This window comes from Prinia subflava, chromosome 7 (assembly GCF_021018805.1).
Source record: "Prinia subflava isolate CZ2003 ecotype Zambia chromosome 7, Cam_Psub_1.2, whole genome shotgun sequence".
Lineage (NCBI taxonomy): Eukaryota > Metazoa > Chordata > Aves > Passeriformes > Cisticolidae > Prinia > Prinia subflava.
In genome coordinates, this window is record NC_086253.1 from 22521642 (window position 1) to 22544655 (window position 23014).

The 23014-nt window shown below is 38.5% G+C and overlaps 1 protein-coding gene across 3 annotated transcripts in view; it reads left to right on the forward strand.

The window, feature by feature from the left end:
* Positions 1 to 561: 561 nt before the first annotated feature.
* Positions 562 to 23014, forward strand: part of KLHL5 (kelch like family member 5) — a 50163-nt gene continuing 27710 nt past the window's right edge. Inside the window, exons 1-4 of one of the 3 annotated variants that reach the window (XM_063401788.1) lie at positions 562 to 774; positions 3623 to 3728; positions 15028 to 15427; positions 21682 to 21864. In XM_063401788.1, the coding sequence (XP_063257858.1) occupies positions 15051 to 15427; positions 21682 to 21864 (560 nt within the window). In that variant the 5' untranslated portion in view covers positions 562 to 774; positions 3623 to 3728; positions 15028 to 15050. Of the gene's footprint in view, positions 775 to 3622; positions 3729 to 15027; positions 15428 to 21678; positions 21865 to 23014 lie in introns of all 3 variants that reach the window. The other 2 variants (XM_063401789.1, XM_063401790.1) reach the window with 2 other exon arrangements.

The window sequence follows — 23014 nt, forward strand, 5'->3', positions numbered from 1 at the left end:
CATGTAATGCCAGCCGGCAGAGGACTGTCAGATAGGCAAAGCCCACAGCCACACAGGCCGTATTTCTGCACAGAGTGCTGTAGATCTCATTACTGCATCAAACCTGCACCGCCATGGCCTCCTGCACCCTTAAATCAGTTTGAGCATCTGGCTGTCACACAGTCGATTAATTCGGAAAATTATCAACCTCTGGATGGCAGCGGTCACTGGTAAGGCACTGTGTGATGAGGGCAGGAAAAGGCAGTGTGTTCGCACATGAGGCAGTTAGCACCGGCTGCCTCAGCATCCTCAGGGTCATGAGAGAAGGTGAGAGGCTGCAGTGTGTATTACCACAGGTTTGTTTCTCTTAAATGGGGCAGCGGGCCGCCACGGAAATGTGCTTTTGGAAGAACTACAAAGACACCCAGCGACAGGATGAGACGGACACCGCCTCCCCTGCCCCGCCGGCAGGGGGCGCGCGGCGCGGGCGGCGCCGCAGCCTGAGGGGAGCGGCCCCGGCCCGCCGCACGCGGCCACGCGCCGCTCCCGCCCCGGGCAGGGGGCGGGGCCCGCCATGGCCCCGCCCCTCCCGGGCCGCCCGAGCGCAGGGAGGGGCCGCAGCGGGGCCGCGGGGACGCGACAGCGGCGGGCGGGAGCGCCCAGTGCCCGCGGCTCCCGGCGGAGCGGGAGGAGAGGGCACGGGCGGGCACGGGAGAGGGTGCAGGGGCCTTCCTTGCGGGTTTTTTTTCTTTCTCCGCCCCCTCCCAGCCGCGCCCCCTTCCCGGACCGTGAGAGGTGAGAAGGGCGGTTGGGGCTCGGCAGCGAGGGGAGGGGGCCGCGGCTGCCTGCAGGGGGAGGAGAAAGCGAGAAGGAGAAGGAGGAGGGCGGCGAGGGCCGGCGCCTGCGAGGGGTGGGGGCGGGTTCACCCCCACCGCCACCCGGCTCCTTTCTGCCGGCCGGCTGCGGAGAGGGACTGCGGCCGCCGCCCGGGGGGCCGGTGCCCCGTGCCCGGTGCCCGGTGCCCGGGCAGAGCGGGGCCCGGCGGGAGCCGCGGCGTTTGGCGGGGCAGTGGCGGCGCTCGCCCGAGCGGGGCGGGGCGGGGGCGGCGGGGCGGGGGCGGCGGGGCGGGACACGGCGCACGGTCCGGTCCCGCCGAGACCGGCGGCCCCGTGGCCGGCTCGGTTCAAAGCGGTCAGAGCGGAGACCTGGTAGAAGTGCACTGACACAGCTCTCGGGGGCTTAACCCCACGTCTCTTAACCTTCACCATCACAGTATGAAATAGTGGAAAACAATTTTATTAATTTGAGACTGGTCGAAAAGATTAGAGCATCGACCGACTGCCAACTCACTACAAGGGGAGCGGCGTTATTACACGGGGAGCAAAAAGAAGTATAAGTGTTGAACATCAAAGAGCTGCTGATTATACACATTACTGGTTTATGTTTTTCCTTAGAGCGTTTTTGTGGCTTAGGGCTTTGAGCTCGGACTGGTTGAGCTTCGTGAGCAGCGGGGCAGCCCATCTGAAGCCCAGCCGTCCGGGGCTCGTGGTCGGCAGTTCGGGCAGTAATGTCAGAACAGTAAAAAGGGAAGGCTTAGTTTTGTTCCTTTCTTTTACTTAAAAGGTGATTATGAAATTACATGAGCTAAACTCCAAACACAGTCATCTTTTGAAGAAAAAAATCTTGCTCGAGTCTTCTACGAGCATGAATAGGAATAAATTTTGAACTCATGGTAATGTTTGTGTAGCTTTTCTATCTAGACAAACTCTATGTACTGGATGGGTGGATCCTTTTTAAAAACAGATCACACCATGTATTTTCATAAGCAGTTAATCAGTTTTGCCAGAAATAATCTGATCATTTCTCATAAAGGTCTTTTTGCCTGGGAATTTCCACAGGCATATGTGGATTATTGTTTTAAAAACAAACAAACAAACCACCCCCCCAAAAAAACAAACTAGCGCTCTGTTCCTGAACTTCGTAGGTTTTCTGCATTCCTGGTAGGGCAGATTGTATTCCCATTTTATGTTTTTCCTGTTTTCCCCTTGCTGAACAGTGCTAGGGAGCACAAAGCAGGATAAAACCATGACAATAATAATAAATAATAACCCTAATGTGAGACAAATAGTGTTTTCTTCTGCCATGTGTCAACTTCATTGAACAATCCATCGCTCAGTCATGTCCTCTGCATGGGTAGGTCCACTCCCAAAGGCAGCATGTTTACACCATGGCAGTAGACTAACACATTGTGTTTCACAGAGATTCAATAACTGCTCATTTAAAATACAAAAGAATTAGAGTGAAGATGAAGAAAATCTTCCATTAGAGCATTATGGTCCAACAGTACTTGCAAGCTACTGCTAACAATGACAGTTCATATTGGTGGACTTGTTCTGGACAAAAACAAAAACACTCTGGACTTTTGTATCATCCGTGCTTTTAAAAAGATGATGGTTTGCTTATTTTTATGTCTTGTGGTTTTGTTGATGTAATTCAGTGTTTCCTGATATGGTGAAAAAGATTACCTAATCAGACGTAACATGACCCAATAATGAAAGTTGCTACAGCTCTTAAATTACAGTATGATTTTACATTTCCCTTACAAAATTCTTACAGTTTCCTCTTTCCATAGCAGTTAAATTGTTTTTCTTTACAGCAGTTTTACCAAGTAGAAACGTGCAGAAGTTACAAGCCTGACTATCCACTGCTTGCTTTTTGTCATAAGAACAGAATCTTTCATTCAAAGTCACCAGCAAGGCAATGCTGACCATAGACACATGTATTATTTGGCTGCGTGGCCTTACAAAACAGTCATATGGGAGAGATGAGTTATGTGCTCCAGATGCAAGAATGAGGTGGCATTACCCTTCAGAGACCTGCAAGGTTCTTGAAGCTAGTAGGAGAGATGAGACCGCGAGAGGTTACATATTAGGTGTCACGTTATGCATGTAGGTATCATGTAAGGCTACTTTCTTTCATTTCCAAGTGCACATAGTAATTTGTTTGGTGCCAAGCCAAAAGGAGACACATGCTGTTGCAGCAGGCTAGATTTTTTGAGTAGAGTCTAACTTTGGTAAGAAAATTTTTAGTGGCCTGTAAATAGGTAAGGTTTGAGAACCACTGTAATAGTATGTGTGAATTTTTATAGAGCTGCTCCTTTTAGGGAAGCATGTTTAGTGGTGGTACTTGGCTTTATTCACCAATGCAGTCAGTGTTATTCTTTTGCACCAGTGTTCAGCTGAAGTGCTTCATGTGGCAGATGAATTCCTCACTGCTTTTCCCTTCAGGGAAGGGAATCAATGATAAGGGTGACACTGGACTACAGTTAGGATGGGGTGGTTTTTTTTCAATAGGTACTGTCTTTGTAAACCAGTGTTTCTTGAGAGTTTACATATTCACACTTAATATTATTTTTTCCTCTTTTTTATGATGTTGTTGTTTATTATGTTGTTTTTTATTATGTTTGTTGATGGCTATGTAACTTGAAATTGTGGAAGGAACTATGGTGACAGTTGTGCACTGACACACTTTTAGCATCTTCCTGTCAGTAAGTGTAAGAATCACAACACTGAAAGAAGTTTTATCTGAACAGAGTAGGGAATCTGCTTTTGAGATGATTCCTTTTTTTTTTTCTCCCCTCCAGCCTCTAGATTTTTTTCTGCTACCTCAGTATTTTCGGAAGGAGGAAGACAAATGGAACTAGATGATTCTTTGAACAACTACAACTAGAGATGATTCCGGTGTTATAGGTAAGTGTTGTATTTACTGAGTTCTAACAGCAAGTTGTGCTACAAGAAATGTGATTTTAGCCCACAAGAGTACATAGTCTTCCTTACATTTGAAAATTCTTTTTTTTTTTTTTCTTTTTTTTTTTTTTGTCTTATATAACACATCTTGGAAGGGCTTCATTCTGGCAAGTGTGCATAAGCAGCCATGACTTTGCTCTTCTGTGGGCTTCACATGCTAATGTTTGGAACATTTTTATATGATTTCAACACTTGTGATCTTTATCAAAGCATATTTTATAGAAGACTGTCAGCATTACTGTTAAGTTCAATTTTGATCTTTTCAAAATGCATAAGAAGCCTTTGAATCTTTTAATCATTATAAGAAAAACAGGAAAATTGATACTGAGTCTCTTAGGGAAAATACTGCTTTATAGAAATTCTTATGAATAAAGGCCCATGAAATGTACAATCAAATCTCATCACTCCAATAATACTGACTGGGTTTTGCTTTATTTCATTTTTTAGCAGGAAAGTGGTAAGACTGTTCCAAGTGAAAGTAATTTTCAGAGGGAGTAGCTTTGACATTTGCACAAAGGAAAAGGATAAAGTAATGCTGAAAGCATGAATACATGCAAGAATCTAGCTTTATCTGAACTCTCTATAAAGTAAAATACTGCTGGAAAATAAGTGCTAATGGTGACAAAAGCAATCCAATTAATTTAGAAATACCAGGTTTTACTAAAGTGAAAAAATCCACTTTCTCAACTGTGAGATCTCTCTGCTTTGGGAATGTTGATAAATTCCTTTAGAATTTACTCAGACTTGACTTTGTGCAGACTTGACCTGCACCCTTTCTGCAGTGGTTGTGGAAGTTGAAAGGGATTTGAAACAAATGCCAAAGTGTACTACAAAGAGAAGCAACTGAAAAGGTTGGTCACTATGGGATATATCTTTATTCTCATCTGACTGCAAGGTAGAATGACTAATTATTGACCAGGGCAGCTGATTTTTAATTATGTCTTACGGACTTTGCTGTCATTTTTCCAGAGGACAAATTTCTGTAAAGTTGGTTATTGATTTCAATCTGTTCAGAGGAATACTTTGCCAATTAATTACCTCTTCTGGCAGTTCTAAGTGCAACTGATGTTAAAAATCCTGATGTCTTCCATAACAACAGGATATACTTCAAAGAAAAATTGTTGAGTGGTAGCTTGGATTCTCCCAAGAGAATCCATCAGATTTTCAAAATGGAAGACTGTTCACGAAATTGTACAGGATGTTTCTATAAAACACTGAAATTTAAGGTAGAGTGAGTACTGGCCATATTTCTTTGAAAATGCATGTGGACAGGCTTGTCCCACTGCCTTAGCTGATGCTTTTGTCAAATAGCAAATATACATTTTATTGAGTCTATTGAAAAGAACTTAATAAAGGACAATGATGATATGATCTGTCTAGAACAGATTTGAGTTGATTTGGGTGGAAGCAGTATCATTCATTACAAGTAAAAAAGTTTGCACTATTCTGGGACTTACTGTAGCCTCAATTTCAGAACCAACAGAACTTGTCCAAATAAGGCTAAAGTATAGCCTTAAAACAGATTAAATATTCACAGCATCTGGCAGTGTCATACGAAACCTATTCATGGTGTAGAGTAAGATGAGACTCAGATCCATAGGGGTTTATTGATCTGAACTGCAAAGAATACAAATAGTCATAATTAGCAAATTAGTTAAAAGTTTACAAATAGTGTGTATGTGGTGTGAGATGTAGAAGTTCATAGGAAGATGAGATTTTTATCAGTGGTTTTGATGGTTGGATTGTTTGCAGGCAAGTTCCTACTTGTTAGCAGAGTAGATGTTTTATGTTGACTTTTGCGTGAATAAGCGATTAGCCTGACAGTTGCTGTGAAGCATTATATGTTAGTTATTCATTAGATCCCTTTACATTTGTCTGGTAAATAGATAAAATGTATTCTAATATTCTAAAAAGAAATACTTTTGAATATTAAATTATCACTTCATCCCTGCCAAAGATGAAACCAAAGTTTAAATCTTGCTTTTTTACATGCTGTATGGGAAATTATATTTTTGAATGTAAATGTAATCACAAGCTTTTGCAGTCAAACTATAATGAGAGCATCAAGGAGGTAGGGCATTTCATAATGTCATCGTAGCTTGATATGGCTTGGCAAGATCTTCACCAAGCACCATAGCATTTTAAACTTGGAAGTATTTTTCAAGGAAATAAAAGTAATTAACTAGAATTAGTCTATGGGTTTATAAACATGTGAGCAGATCAAGTGGTAAGTAATAGAACTTCACTTTGTACCTCCTCTCACTTCCTGATAGTTTTTGTAATTAACAAATACAAACTTAAGTTGCACCTTTGCATAACAAATTGTCTGATGGTTCAACTCAAGAGCAATTCTACTTAATCCAGATTAAGTGATAGTTTCAGTAAATATTCAAACATTATTATTGTTTAAAAACTTATAATCTCAATGAATGAAAAATAATTTTACAAATACTAAAAGCTACATAAAGAACTTTTAGAACTTTGAATTAATGAAGAATAGCAATGGACAAATGATTGCAGACCATCTAAATCTGAGGAGATCTATATGCAATAGATACAACACATAGTTTTGTATTTCTCTTAAGAAATGGCTAGAGTTGATATGAGAGAAGGGAAAAAATATGCTAAGCAAATAATTAATTTTTTTTACCAATTATGCTTTTCCTTCTGACAGTTTAGCAATCTGGATTCAAAATTTTCCCTTTTTTTAGTCCAGTAATGGACTTCGTGCCCCTGGGAATGCCAACAGTTCTTCCTGGCACTTTATGTTGCTGGTGTCTAGTTCTTGCTCCCTGTGCAGAACAGGAAACACTTAGGGGTTCCTTTAAAACCAGGGGTAAGGCAGCTAAGATGGGATCAGTATGCTGTTTAGGATAGCTGAACAGTTAACTCTGCAAATACTTCAGTGATTTAAAGCTTTAATAAGTGGTCAGATTTCTGCCATTGTTGCTTCTACCCTTAAGCTCATTGCAGTTTTACACAACCATGGAAGGGTAAGAGCTCAGAGCTGTGTTTGAACAATCAGTCAGCTTTTGTGTTGATTTCTGTTCTACTTTGTTTATAAATCCTGGGCTTAGGCGATATGTAGCCACCCAGGCTAAGACAGTTGTGCATATTCAAAAGCAAAAGATATGCAGCTTGTGAGTCTGTAAGTTCCCCAGGCAAGTTTGGTTTATGTCTTGTGGTTTAGTCAGTTCTTCCCTAGTAATGTTTCTGTCTACTTGCCAATTTCATCAAACTCTGACAGAACGGAACCCCTCTTGCATTTAAGTTCCTGAAAGGTTTTTGAAAATACAGGTAGGTAGCAAAGGCCAAATAAGTAATACTATTTGACCTGCCAGCTGATGAGGCTGTCTGAATGGTCTGAATATGACAAAGAATTTGCTTGTCCTGCCTTCCTGCCTGTTCTGGTATTTGGTAGGGAGGGATGCTGGTACTAGTGGGATAAGGGAGACTACATGACATGAAACATGCAGAAGAGCTGTAGTTATTGTCAGAAGAGTTTGTAAAATAAATCATAGTGGGGAATCTGAGATTACTTTCACATAAAACTGTGGAGACAGAATAAAGAACCTAAGAAATCAGTTTTCTGATTGTGGTTAGGAATACACAGTGACTTGATGCATAGCCTAACCTGAGATTTAATAGTGTCCAAGTACAGAACTAAAAGATATTTTTCCTTCTGTGCCTCAGATACATACTATTTTAAGCAACATTGATCCAGGCAGTGGACTAGTTTTGTTTTAGAGTGAAAAGGATAGTTAAATATACTGCTATTTGTTCTGCTTTTTCTTTCCTGGTAATACATCCTTGAGCCAAATCACTAGTAAAATCAATGGAAGCCTTTAGTTAACATCTCCAGTTTAATCGTCTTGCTTTTACAACTTTATGAAGCTTATTGTAATATGAGAAATTTATCATCAAGTTACAATGCATGTAATAAAAGCATGTGATACAAGGCATTGTATTCTCTCAAGTGGGTCACCAAGAGCAAGTTGCCCAGACAGCTTTTGAATATCTCTAAGGATGTAGACCCCACAGCCTTTCTGGGCAACCTGTAGTCAGTCATCCTCACAGTGAAAAGGTTTTTCCTCATGTTTAGATGTTGTGTTTTAGTTGTTGCCTATTGATTCTTGTCCTGTCTCTGGACATCCCTGAAAGAGCCTTGAAAGGCTCCATTTTCTTTGAACCTTTCTTTCAGATGTTTATGCACATTGATGAGACCCCCCTGAGTCTTCTTTAGGCTAAACAGTCCCAACCCTCTCAGACTTTCAGACTGAAGAGCTCCATTCATCATTTTAGTGGACCTTCTTTGCATTCCCTCTCCAGTATGGCCATATCTCATACTGCTGAGTAGAGGGGTGGGATCACTACCTTCACTTGCTGGCAGCACTCCTAATGCAGGCCAGGGGCCCTTAACCTTCTTTGCTGCAGGAGCACACTACTGGTTCGTGTGCAACTTGGTGACCAGCAGGACCTTTCCTGCAAGTTGCTTTCCTGCTATGTGCCCCACAGTGTGGGGTTGTTCCTTCCCAGGTACAGGATTTTACACCTCCCTTTGTTGAACTTCATCAAGTTCTGAAGGCTGATATTGCTAGTAAAGACTGAGGGCATTCAATAGCTCAGCCTTTCCCATATCCCAGGGCCCTGCCCCATTCAGCAGCAGGCCCATGTACAGAAGACATTCCCTAGACATCCTTTGTTACCTGTGTACCTACACAAGTCCTTCATGTTATCTATATTACCTCTTCTGAGATTCAGCTCCAGGTGGGCAAATGATGGTAGAAATTTTTACATTGAAAGGACTTTCATGAGAATTTCTGTTTGACATCTGCAATGTTATGCACAGTTGGGTTCTAAAAATGTTGTAAGTCCAACATCGATTCTTAAAATAGAAGTTGTTTTTCATATTTATGAGACATTATTATTCTCATAAACATTAATCTTGATACTTACAAATTTTGATATGATTCTTATAAATCATTCTGCCTTAGTGTGATGATTGTTGGTTTTGATAATTTCTGTTGCTTTTCTATGAACCTTGTCTTCTGCAAGACTACTTTTGAGTTGCAGTGATCAATTGCACAGAAGGAATTCCAGATGAGATCACACCACTTGTTTCATAAATACGTAATAAGATACGATATCCTCATATATTATCTCTTATGCAACTCAAAGTTTCAGTTGGGGGGTGGGCTTAACTGAAGCTGCTAATTAAACAAAAGTCCTCATTGAGAGAGAAATAAGTCTCTTGAGATGTTTTTTGGTGTTAAATGATTCATTTAGAATGCTCAAGTCTGTGTCTTGAAGTGCTTTGCCTCAGTAGCTGTGGCATTGCATAGCTTGACATTTAAATACAGTGTAAATGTTTCATCCACAGACATCTATGTATTTCTCTTAGAAGTTTGTGTAGTCTGGCATGGAGTACTATGGTGCATTACCTAATCACTTGCAAATCTGCTTCTTCACTGTTTTTTTAATGTGTCATAACCTGGTGGATTTTTATGTGGTGCCTAATGTTGAGCTGTGAATACTGGTAATTTTTTACCATAAACATCCACTCTGCTGTTGAAAATGTTGGTACTTTACCCAGTTTTCTTGAGCTTTTGAGGCAATCAGAATACTTCATGGTGAAATAATACTGCCACTGTCTTGGAAAAATGTTAAAATATTGTCTTTAGCTTGCCCAGCGCATCTGCCTCCTTGTTATTTTATTTTGATTTGCCTCAATCTTTCAGTCTGTCCTTTATGATCTTTTGTAACTTTATTAGACAATACCTTTCTAAACTGGTTCTAAAGAATGGCTTTACTTTGAGCAGGATGTCTTTAAATGTCTGCAGAACAGAGTTTTTGTCACCACTCTTTCTTAACAGTGTCATTTCTAAAGGAGATGATTTGTGCTGAACTATTACTGTCTCTAGATTGATGACTACCTTGTTTCCACTAGAATTGGTGCTACCAGTATTCCTGGAATGGATGAACTGGGAATCTTTTGCTTGTCTTCACCTTTTGTGTTGCTACTTGACCCTTTTAGTACAGAAAACTGGTTCTCTGTTTTGAGAGACTGGCCCTTCACAATGTTGTCCATTTTGTATTACAAGTAAGTTTTAACTTAAAAATGGCATCTGACGTGGTGGATTGGAGTGCTCATTTTTTGAGAGTGAATAAGCTTACTGTGCTGCTTACTTAGGAATAGCTCTTCACTATGGCTTTACTTGTAGATGGTGCAGTCTCTAATGATGCTTCAGCATTAATTGAATAAAGCAATGTTAATGTTTTAATCTTAAAGAAATACCAATTACTTGAATCACAACTTCTGTTGTGTGTGGACCAGTATGATATTTGAGCTTGGATCTAAGTGTAGTCTTGTATTACATGTGGAAATCTCTTGTTCCCCACTCAACCCTTAGCTGAATAAAATAAACTGCAAACCAGGCTGTTGTTCTCTACAAATCTTTTCATGCTGTTGTTAAACTGACTGCTTTCTCGTGTTTCAAGCGAAATGTACAATGCAAAGTGGCAGAAAGTTGTGATGAAGTACCAGTAATTTGGCTACAGCTCACTTCTTCCAGTCAGAACAATGAATTTAAGTGCATAACGTCAGTAGCTGTAGGATGTTCTGCCCTCTTTCTCCTGAATGAACTGTGCCATAGCTGCTGATGTAAGTCACTTTTCACATAACAGCAAACCAGAAGTGTTTGCATTTATATAAAACTTCAGGATAGGAAGTGATTATTGTTTTATAGAATCATGAATCACTAATATAGCAATCTTCCTGAAGTCTTTGTTGAGCTATTTCTGTAATTTTGGGTCTGGAACGCAGGAATAGGGAAGAAAAAAGAAAGTAAATATTTAAGACTTCTTCTAACATAACTGTAGTTATAAGCAGAACTGCAATTTGAAGTTCATCTATAGCAGTTTTCTTTGAGCAGTTATTTTAATGCCTCAGATTAATACCTTAAAGTTTGGAAATCCCATTTTAGAAAGTGTCAGATTTTGAATGCCTTTTAATGCTGTATATATTTGATTAATTGATGAACATCTTATGGTCAGTGAAACTTGTGTTTTCAAATACACATCTAGGATCACTAAACACTGACAATATTACTTTTTCACATCTTAATGAGTCTACTTACATCTAAAACTTATCTTTTTGTGTTTAATGCTTTTGTTAAGCAGTATTTTTTCAAAAAACAACTCATGCAGTCACAACAAAGACTTTACGTAATTATTTTAACATTTACATTCTTAATTGGCACTTAAAAGGATCATTAATATCTCCTTAGCAATTGCTGAGCTTTTATGACCCCTTTTAAAATTCATTTGACACACTAAATACCTTGAAAATATTATATCTGAATTGCCTTGAAGTTGAGTGGTGAAAGGTTTTGGAGCTGAATCACAGTAGTGACAGAAAAAATGTTACCATGAAAAGTAGTGTTGAAATTTGAATCTTAAAGTGCCACAAAAAAGTATTCCCTATACATGTTTGTTTGTTTGAAAATTTGACTGATTTCCTTTGGCAAGAAAAAGGAAAAATTGCGATGAACAAAAGCACTAGAACTTATTATTTAGACATTTCCCATTGATACACTGTAAATATGAAGTGCACCTTCCCTCAAAATATGCGGTAGAAGTATCTTTAGACTAAAAGAGTTCAAATTTATCTCGTTATGCTGAATTGCAATCTACCTTTAACTCTTGTATGAATAAATGTATCTCGTATCAGAGAATATCAGTGTAGTAAATTTTTTGGTTAGTAAAAAAAATGGTTTTTTATCTCTGTGCACATAAACTGTCTGAAGATTTTGAAAAGAGTAATTTCTAAAGCTGTCATGCTTTGTTCTTGGTGTTACCCATTTACACAGTTGCAGACTTAACATACAGTATTTATTTAGATGTTTCTTTTTGTTCCCAAGCCAGAATCTGGGAAACTATCCCCCACTGCTAACTGCAGGGATTTATAGTTTTGTGAAGCTCTTCATATGAGAGAAATTATGTGCTTAAATGTTCAGGTGTTCCACTTGAAGGAATATCAATCTGTTCAATTAAAAATCCGAGTTCTCAAAGTTGTTTTCACAGTAAGCTTACACAACCTTGTTAATACGAACAGAATTATGTTCTCAAAGCTGACAGTGTACTTATATTTGAAGTGTTATTTTGATTCACCACAAAATAGAAACTGCAACAGTGGCCCAAGGTCAGAAAAAATGGATATAAGCACTGTTGTTTTCTCAATAAATACAAACTTTTGCCTTACTAGATGAAAAAATATTTCAGAATCCTTGCCAAGTCTGTGTATACTGTGCTTGACTAAGATGGGTTTTAGCAGGTTTCTCAGAAATGTGTTATTGCCTTAGAAGGATGTGTGATGCGAGACCATAGAGGGTGGGCATCTGGATTTGTGAGCACCAATCACCAGATAAGATGTCAACAATGAGGTCTGGGTGATCCTAGTCAGTGGAAGTCCTAACAGTGCATTGTTTGAGAGCTCCTCAAAAGTCTGTTAACTCCAGGCTGGGGATCTGATAAAAGATACCACATTATTCATAGTAACAAAGATTGTCCAAACAAGAGACCCTTAGTTATTGCTGAGGAATACTGTCAATTTAAACTGAAGAATTAACTGGCATTTGTCTTATCTTGTCATCTATAATACAAATGTTCCTATGAAACAGAGAAATATTTTAGATATTTATGCAGTCACTCTTAGAACTGTAATTTTGAGAGTTTGTAGAGGAGCGAGAGTTTCTTTAATCTAAAAAAATGAAAGAGAATAGAAAACAGTCTTGTGGTTTGGTCTGTTAAAACTACAGCACATTTTGTTTTCTAATCTCTGTTTGAGCCCATAGCTTCACAGCCAAAGAAGACCAGTAATTGGGCTGGTTTTGCCAGTAGATCAATGAAAAGTGCTGAAAAAGCACTAGAATCGCAAATCTGCCACTGTCTTAGCAGACTTGTACTGGGACAGCTTGAATTTTAAATGAGTCTGTTATACAAGAATGAGAATCCAGGTCACTCCTTATGTATAATGGATTTACCATACCATCAGAAATAAAGGTATTTAAAGCTTACTTTTTATAGGTAAATGGATAATTAAAATATTACTGGTTTGATAAATGTTAACAAATACACCAGTTGCTTGTCCTATTTCTTCACATTTCTACACCCAGCACCAATACAAAACACAAGGAGAGGATAAATAAAAAATGCCATTTTGTTTTTACTTCGTCAGCCTTACTCCAGTTTCACTCAACTCATTACACAAATGATGATATTTGAACACTACAGTGAAGTGTTTTAATAGTTAGCTGTATGTGTACAAGATTAGTGAGGTCTGCGTGTCATATCATTTCGGTTAAACATCCATACAATTTTCATGCTAATATATTAAAACATTAATCCTTTCTTACATATTTTGCTGTATCTCTGTGTTTAAATTAAATCCCCAGGAAAGATGGTAAGAGCTTTAGAGATTTACCTACCTAATCATCTTGCTTCTGATGCATCTTCAGCTTTTTTCTGAATATGTTGCAAAGGTATTTGACTTCTGATAGGCCAGGATGCCAGCAAGGTACACACTCTGAAATGCATCTCTGTGGAAACAGCTGGAATGCAGTTCCTGTAGAAATGAGCTTTTGCTAGCCTATGTGAGAAGCACTTAGATAAATAACTGCACTCTGGGCAACGATGGGTGAGCTTTCCAGGTTAAAACTAGCACTTTCAGCATTGTGTTTCCTCAGAAAATAGCGTGATATTCTCCTGGCACTGAGTTTGAAACTTAAGTGTGGGGTTTGGGTGGTAAAATTTGGCACTGTTCTAATTTTCATTTGGACTCTGCATATAGCCTATATTTATAGCATATATTTAAATAATACTGCAGGTATCCTAATTACAAGATTCCATATTTTGGAGTTCATCATGTTCATCTGAGAGAAACTGGCTTTCACTTTTGATGAAAACTGTAGGGTAGTAAAGAAGCACTTCTTGTAAATTTGTTGCATATGTATGCTGGAGACTTGAACAGGCTAAATAAGTTGTAAAGTTTGAAAACATAGATCTCCATATCAAGGACTGATAAAATCCAGTGCCTCTGCATGTGACTGAAATTAATATCAGCATTTTATACCTAACTAGCTTCATATGTCAAGTAGGAAGAAACAGACTGGTTTTCATGGGAACTGTAAATTGGTCATTCTGTATTTTGTGCTTTAGGCTTTCTATTCCTCATTTGAGTAAAAACTTCTGGTGGATATTTTAAGATGTTATGTAAATTCCTAGAGGGAGTTCTGTCTCAAAAGTATGCATCTCTCTTTTTCACTGTTCCATCACAATACTTCTAACATGATGTGAAACAGCTGATAGTATATAATTGGAAAGAAGCCTTGTGAGCAGTCATCTTATATTGTTTATTTTGCAGGGGTTTGTCTGGTGTCTTGCAATGACCAATTGACTTTTTCTTGCTCTCTGTTTCAGCGATGTGTAAGTGAATGGAAACCATTAGCTCATTTCAGATAGAAATCTTCAGTTACTGCAGACCTAGATTTTAATCAAAGCACATCAAGATGAAAGGCTCTATAGCCTCCACTACTAGTCCCTTGAGGCTTCCGAGGCTGTTCTTGTCCTTTTTAAGTTAGTTCATATCCTGTAATGGGAAAAAGAATTATTTACAGTTCAGCTTCTCCCCAGCATAATTAGTTATCTTTGGGTTGGTTTTAATTCTTCTCTGTAAATTTGTTTTTTAGCAGTGTAGAAGGAATTTAATTTGATTTTTGCAGTTTTTTCTCCTCTGTAGTAGCAAGAGTTAACAAAATAAGAAACAGATTGTAAGATGCAGTGTAGGAATTCCGTTTGCTGTCATTTGTGGTTTAAGCAAAGGGGGTGGTATTTAGCTCTTGAAAGGGCTTTAATGAATATTGTTTAGTGCTTTTGAAACCTAATGGTCAGAGACAGCATCAGAAACAATCTCGGAGCTTTTAGGGTGAAGTGATTAGCATTTTTCCTGATGGAAGTGATTGTTTCACCTCCTCTTTTATGTCAGCGTTTTTTACTGTCTGTTGCCTTTTGTTTATATTCAGATGACAAACCGTTAAAGAAGCCTTTTTTGTGTGATTGCAATACTTTTTCCCCTCCCTCTGTAGAAAATCTGCTTGCCACAGACAGGCAGAGCATGTGTTTCTCTTGTCTTGGTTGGGTGCACAAATCTTCTTTTATGTGTGCTGCTTCTTACCCTGTTGCCTAGACGATCGCTGGCTTTCACTAAGAATGTCTGGTTCTCGTAAAGAGTTTGACGTGAAGCAGATTTTAAGAATCAGATGGAGGTGGTTTGGTCATCAGGCATCAGCCCCGAACTCTGCAATTGAAAACCATCAGGGAGACTTCTGGAATAGAGGACAAAATGTAACAACTGGTGGCACGAAGTTTTTAGGTTCAGGTAATCTACCTTTAACATCAGTTGGTTACAGAAAGTCCAGCCAACAGGATTTCCAGAATTCACCTCTTTGGCCAATGGCATCCACCTCAGAAATCCCTGCGTTTGAATTCTCAGCAGAAGACTGTAGAGGTGCACGTTGGCTTGACAGACAAGAAACAGATGATAGAGCAAGTGAAGAAGAAAATGAATCGGACAGCAGCTCGTGCAGGTTAACTATTACTTTCCTATAGTGAGAAACGCGTTCTCTTTTCGTGTTTGTAGTTAGCATGCATATATAGGCTAGCCTTTGTTCTGAACTAAAATGCTTCAGCAACCTAGCAGCTATTGTGCATCAGAATCAGAATATTAATTATAATCAGGTTCTGTGTGTTTACTAGGACCTTTTTAAAAGGCAGTCAGTGAGGATAAAGCGCAAACATGGATGCACTTGTGTTTTAAACAGTGTACTAGTACATGCTGCTATGAACAAGGTACTGCTCATTACATGGTAACATTGCAGAATGCTTTCTACATTATTTAGAAGTTATACTGATTGTTTAGTTATGTCAGTTAGGAGAAGATTATGAAAATGTAAGCTTCTACTGATTCTGACCTTATATTTCCATGTGTGTCTATAGAAGATGGAGAATGAACTGTAAAAAATACTTACACTATAAATCAAAGAAAAAAATTACATCTATTGAAAGCCAATCAATTTGTGTTTTGAAGTGATTGCAGTAACCCATTTGGTTGTATTAAACTGTGCATCTGGCATAAAAAGAAAAAAATGTTTCTATTGCATCTGTAAAGATGTTATGGTGTTCTTTTCTTATACATCGTTACTAAAGATGAAGCTGTAAAACTTGTTCTTGAATGAACGTAGTTTACCAGTTGTAAATTAGGCAAGTTAATAACCTTTCTTGTAAAATATCAGTTGAATTCTTTTGTTTCATTTACTGCATAAGTCCATCATTCTTCACTAAAAGTTTTTTTCCTGTTTTGTAGTTCATGTAATGCATAATAGCTTACCATTTCAGAAAATTTTATGATGTTTGCTTTCTCGCTTTTAAGATAGCTTTGCACTGATGTGGCATTTCAGAAAGTGTGGCTACTTAAAAGGGTACACTGTTTAATAAAGGCTATTAAGGATAGATCAATCTACTTATAGCAGTTTAGTGCTTTTCATTCCTTAGGAGAAGAATCAATTTAGTGGAAAGGCAAAGTAGTCCATAATATAAATACTAATTGTTTATTGTATATATGACCTTTAAAGATTCAGGGAAAGGAAGAGAGTAAAATAGCTTAGAAGTGAACACGGTGTATTTGCTTTTATCACCAGATGTCAAAATACTAGAATTACCGGGAAAGGAAATCCTGCATACTGCTGCATCATAACAGCAGCCTCACCATGCTGCAACAACTGTGTAGCTGTAACATACCTCTGAAGAGATCCCATTTTAAATGTCATTCAAATGTGAATTTTTAAATAGCTATGTCATTGCATATGGTACAGGTATAACATCACCTTCCATTTCAGCGGCATATATTTGTGATGGGAAAGTTTTATGTGCAGCATTACCTCAGTTAGGATATTCTCTTCATAGGAAGGGGATCACTGTAGGAAAAAAAAATGTCCAATTTTAAATGACAAATGTGTAGATTGAAAATTCTACAACATTTGGTTTTAATTGTAAGAGAATAATGTGCGTATGGCAAAACTAATTTGTTACTTTGTAGAACTGGAGAACTGCAGATATTTATTTAGGAGGTTTTAAACAGTCTTGGTTTGTTTAGGTTTTTTTGCAGACAATTATATACTAGAGAAAATGCACAAAGGATTTGAACTTAGTAAATTGAAAATGTCTTTTAAATTATGTTCTTAATCCTATAGAGCATCTAGTGGTTTTTGTATTTCTATTACTGTCTTCTAATTCATGCTAATATTTACTTACATGCTTTAAAACAAATAATTTAGGTAAATTTTGAGTTCGGTGTCAGTACAATTTAATATGTAACTAATGGCAATGTAGGAACTTGCTTTATGTTGTTATCAGTATCTCTGCCTTATGGGGAGACTATACTTAAACCATGTTTTGTTCACTTCATTTCTTAAGAATGTATAAGCTCTTGGACAGACTACATAATTCTGCTTAATACCTGGAATTAAGAACTTATTAAATGTTTTAACTTTGTAGTCTAAAATATGGCTTCTTATATATTGACTCGAGGAAAAAACTCCATACCAATATTTTCATCTATGTAGTTTTCAAAGAGCTTTTTTCCCATGTGAAAGCCCTGTTACCTCTTTTACAAATAAATAGTATGCACGAAAAAGTCCTTTTAAAACACCTTTTTCTAGAAGAAAAGAGTTATTTTACTTCTGCACTCCTCTGTAACTTACTGCCTAGTTACAAGCCCTAAAAAGATGAAGTAACAGAAGCAGCTCTACTGCTTTGTTTGTATAGGTCCTTCCTCTTTGCCTTGCCATATAATAGAAGTAGAAAAGCATTTAGATCAGGTCTTTGTCATTATGACATAATTTAGATCATTGTGTGATTCATTCAGAGGAGAGCTGCTGTCAAATTAATTTGGTTTTAGTATAGAGCCCAGTTCCAAGTTGAGTTCCAGATCTTCGACCAAGGTTGGGTTTGAGATGCAGACAGATCATTCAGATTCAAGAATCAGAGCTAGTCAGCTGTAATACTGTTCACATCATACTCCTGTGTGTCATTTGTATCCAGCATTACCTCAAATGGTTGTTTAGTGGGACAGTGAGTTTTGAATTCTTCCGCAGATTTTAATCTCCTAGATCTCCTTTATTCCTGCTGTTTGTTAGCTGTCCTGCATCCCTGAGGCAATGATCATCATTTTGGATTTGTACACTTTTAAGGATTCACTAACAGCTGTGCAGACTCTTGTACAGAAAGTGTAAGCCTATTAGCATTAGATTTGTTTTTCTTTTTTCGTGGTGCCTTAGCAGCAATCTACAGTCCTTGAAGGCATGGTGGAGATAAACCTAAAAATACCTAGAGTGTACCTAGTGTGCAGTGTTGTATCTGGTTCATTTCATCCAGGTATTAAAACACTGGAATTACTTCATTGTAGATTGAAGTTGGGAAGTGTATTAAAATACAATATAAAATGTATATTTATATTTGAACGTGAAATACAAGCAGGATTTCCAAATTCATCAGCTGTGTGCTGATCTTGACCAGTTTAGTAAAATGTCTGTAATTATTTAAAGACAAGGTCTCAATGTACCAGGTGGTAGCAACTCTGCAGTATTGCTCTGTATGAACAGTCTTGGAGTTAGTGTGTTATAACTTCCAATCTAAGTCTGCCTCCCCACCCTGAGTTTTCGAGCAGCAGAATCCTTTGATATGTCTTTTCTTTCACCTCAGACTCACTGACCTTTGAGGGAGTAAGTTCTTCGGGAATTCTCCTAGGTTGTTATCGCTGTGGCAAATGGAACTGGAAAAAGTTTCATAAAACAGCTTGTGGAAGGAGGGACATTTAAATTTTTTATATCCAGTCACAGGGTAACAGGCACAAATAGCTTTTGAAGCATTGTTGTGTTTTTTGGTGTTGTTTGGTTTGGTTTTTTGGGGTTTTGTTGTTGTTGTTGTTTTGTTGGGTTTTTTGTTTGTTTTGGTTTTTTTGTTTTGTTTTTGGTTTGGGTGTTTTGGTTTTTTTTTTTGTAAATACCAGATTTATTAGATGGTCTCTTTCATGTTCTCTTTATGGACAACTGAACCTTAGTCTTTCTTTCCTTCTCCTGTTCCTTCATTACAGAAAATGGTTTGTAAGTTACTAGCTGGAGGACAGCTATGGGATTGAACGTCTTTAGATGAGGGGGAGAGCTATGCTTGACTCTGTTGTGTCCTGAATTCATGCTTTATTGTGGATACTGGAAAACAGACACCACTGCAATTATTTTTCCATATTGAACGAGAATGATGACTGAGTTCTGTGTGGAAAACCTGCAGTTTTGAGGCTGGCAGTAGCTCCAGTGAGGTTGTGATCCAGCAAGTGCTGGCTTGGAAAGCTTTTTCCTTTGTTTGTTTTTTTTTTTTTTTTTTTTTTTCATTCTATCTCCAAAACACTTTGTAAGGTTGCAATGTAAATAAAATCCCGATAGCATGCAGTTTTTAAAAAAATATTTTTAATGGAGTCACTGTGAAGAATATAGGTTAAAATATAGTTCAAACAAACAACCAAACAAACCAGAAAAACCACAATGTATTAACCCAATTGAGAATGTGCTAAATTGTGATACAGACATACAGAATAATTTCCTAAGTATTTGTGTGTTGACCAGGGACCTACTTTTTCCACTTCTGTTTTTGTTTTTCAGGGCTGCTGGTTAAAGAGTTGCTTTCACTGAGTACTTCTTCCTCATTCCCTTGACAATGCCACCCAATATAATATTGTCCATGGTTACATGGTTACATCTTTGTATGAGCCTCTGATTCAGTTTCCAAAATAGCCACAAAGAATACTTGTTTCAGCCTGTTAAAAGGCCAGTGGTGAAGCAGAACAAGTGACTTCTGGGCTACGGGGAGCAGGGAAGCAGTTGACACATAAATTAATGGCTCACTACAGCTTCAGTGAGAACATTTAGCATAAAGTCCCCCAAGGGAAATCAGTAGGCAGGTATCTCATTTCTGATCCATTATTAGATTTAGCTCTGAATCAAGTACCAAACTGCTTGGCTTTTTTAGCTACCTGGGTACATGCAAAAAAACCCCAAAACCAAAACATACAAAACCCAAGACCAAACCACAAAGTTCCCCTTTACAGAAAATCTTCTGTTGGAAATTCAGACTTTGGTTTTGAGGAGCTCTATCTTGAAATGGGTATCCTATACCAAGGAGTGAGATAACTTTTATGGTGGATTTAGCCCCAAGCGTGCTTATGGCATCTTTGTGGATGCAGGAGTTGGGATGCAGATCTTGTGAAACCATGTCATTCCAAATGTTATGGTGTATATTTTATAGGAGTATTTTATAAGTGGCCTGGATTGTTGAAAACTAAGTAGTAGTCAGTTAAAGAACCGTGAGAAGAAAACCTGCTTTCCACAGCGCACATAGTTAGGATTCATTTCCTTTATGTCCTAGCTCTATGCATTCCTTTTACATTTTTTCTATTCCTCTTTTTTCCCAATCTTCTGTGTTCGTGCATACAGACAGGAATATTTTTCCTCCCTAACAACCCTTGCTTTTCACTTCTGTTGACTTCTGATGTGCTAGATCTCATATCAGACACAAGGAGTGCAATAGGACTGGTGGTGTATCAATGTGTTTCTTTGTGGGTTTTTTCCCCTTTTACTAGCTGAGTTTTGTTTTAGCCACCTTAGGCTAAGTGTGAAACATAAGTGGCAGGGAGGGGTTTGGTTCCTTATTGCCGTCCTTCCATTACTTTTTCATGGGTCTTTGCAGGGTCTTGGTGGATGTTCTTCCTTAACCATCTGACAGTGCTACAGGTACAACTGCTGGGCCCATCTCGGGCTGTCTCTTAGTTGAACAGTACAACATGAAATGTTCGTACTTTTTTCACGGGGTCTAATTAGGTTTGGAGGGAAACTATGAACATGAAGACAAATAAAATAGTAAGAGAATTTATATTAAAACAAATCATGCAAATCCCCTGCAGCATTACAGGCTGGGGACAGTGTGGCTGGACAGTGTTCAGGCAGAAAGGGACCTGGGGGTGCTGGTGACAGCCGGTTGGACATGAGCCAGCAGTATGCCCTGGTGGCCAAGAAGGCCAATGGCATCCTGGCGTGCATTAGGAATTGTGTGACCAGCAGGAGCAGGGAGGTCATTCTGCCCCTGTACTCGGCGCTGGTGAGACCACATCTTGAGTGCTGTGTCCAGTTCTGGGCCCCTCAGTTTAGGAAGGACATTGAGATGCTTGAGCGTGTCCAGAGGAGGGCAACAAGGCTGGTGAGGGGCTTGGAACACAAGCCCTATGAGGAACGCTTGAAGGAGCTGGGGTTGTTTAGCCTGGAGAAGAGGAGGCTTAGAGGTGACCTTATTGCTCTCTACAACTTCCTGAAGGGAGGTTGTAGACAGGTGGGGGTCGGTCTCTTCCACCGGGCAGCAACTGACAGAACAAGGGGACACAGTCTCAAGCTACGTCAGGGAAGGTACAGGTTAGATATTACGAAAAAATTTTTCACTGAAAGAGTGATAAAGCACTGGAATTGTCTTCCCATGGAGGTGGTGGAGTCACTGTCTCTGGATGTGTTTAAAAAAGGGCTGGACATGGCACTTAGTGCTATAGTCTAGTTGAGGTGTTAAGGCATAGGTTGGACTTGATGATCTTAGAGGTCTCTTCCAACCTCATTATTCTGTGATTCTGTGATTCTGTGATTCATGCATATGAACTTTAAAATCACATATGATTTTTATTTTATCCTTTGTAGATAGAATTTCACCTGAATATTGTGTGAACTAAGATTTCTGTTCTTGTCTTCAGCAGAACCTCTGACAGCAGTCACACCTTATCATCTTGTCAAACAATGGAGCCTTGTACCTCAGATGAATTTTTTCAGGCTCTCAACCATGCTGAACAAACTTTTAAAAAGATGGAGAATTATCTTAGACACAATCAGCTATGTGATGTGGTGTTAGTTGCTGGTGATCGTAGAATTCCAGCTCACAGGTAAGTTTATTATAATTTGAAATAACTTCATAATTATTTACAAATGCACCTTTGGAGTGTGTCCCATATTTTGTTAAAAAAGTGTCAGAACATCCTAAACAATTTAGAATACTTTAAACACATATATCTTTTTTTTAACAATTATTTGGAAATAAAAAGTTAATTTATCTGTTGTATGCAATACAGAATTTTTTAAAAATCATATTCTTTTTGAAGTATACTTATGATATTTGCATAACAAAATTAAACCCCCAGAAGTTCCAAATACATTCCCAGAATATTATAAGTTGTAGTGGTTTCTTTACCATAGAATGATGTAAATTTTTTTTCATAGATTTAATTTTTTCTTTGTACCAGCAATTATGTTATTGGAGTCACAATTAACAATTAGGACAGTCTTCTGTCCTCATAAAGGGTTTTTTGCTCCCGTAGTAAGAAGAGTCCTTTGATAGGAGACTTCTGAACACTGCCAGTCCTTAGATGTCTAATTTAGTTCAAACATTACCCTCTCTGTCATCTGTGTAATCAACAGATCATATGTATGCCACTTAAAAGCTAGGAAAATACCAAAGATTGCAAAACACAGGCATGTGTAACTGAAGCACATTACATATGTAATGCATATGTATGCATATTTAATGCACAGAATTTGTAGTTTGAATAGAACCTAGGTATAATTAAGCTGTGGTCTCCTAAGTTGTGGTCTACAACAGAAATAGCATCCTAAAGCATTCTTGTTTTCTGTTGCTCATTCCTACTCCCACAGTGAAGCTACAGCTCAGTGCTATAGCTTCACTACAATAGTAATAAAAGGATGGGAAGATGTTGCTGGTTTGGAGTTGGTACTTTCCTTAAAAAGCAAGATTTCTGCTTTTATTCAGGTGTTATCCACACTGTTGTGCTGACTCAGCTGTGAGAGAATGACTTGAGATGGGATGGGAACTAACTTGAGAATCAGGGAGCCTTTTCAACCATAGCTTGCTGTTGCTCTCAGACACTTCATTTTATGAAATGTTCAAATTAGTTACTAAACTGTGTTATCCCTGTGAAAGAAATTAACCAGATGAAAACAGGGAATACACACACCCCTAGGGGACACATGCTCAAGTAATTTAGGGTCAGAAAACTTCGGAGTGGTGTAAACAGGAAA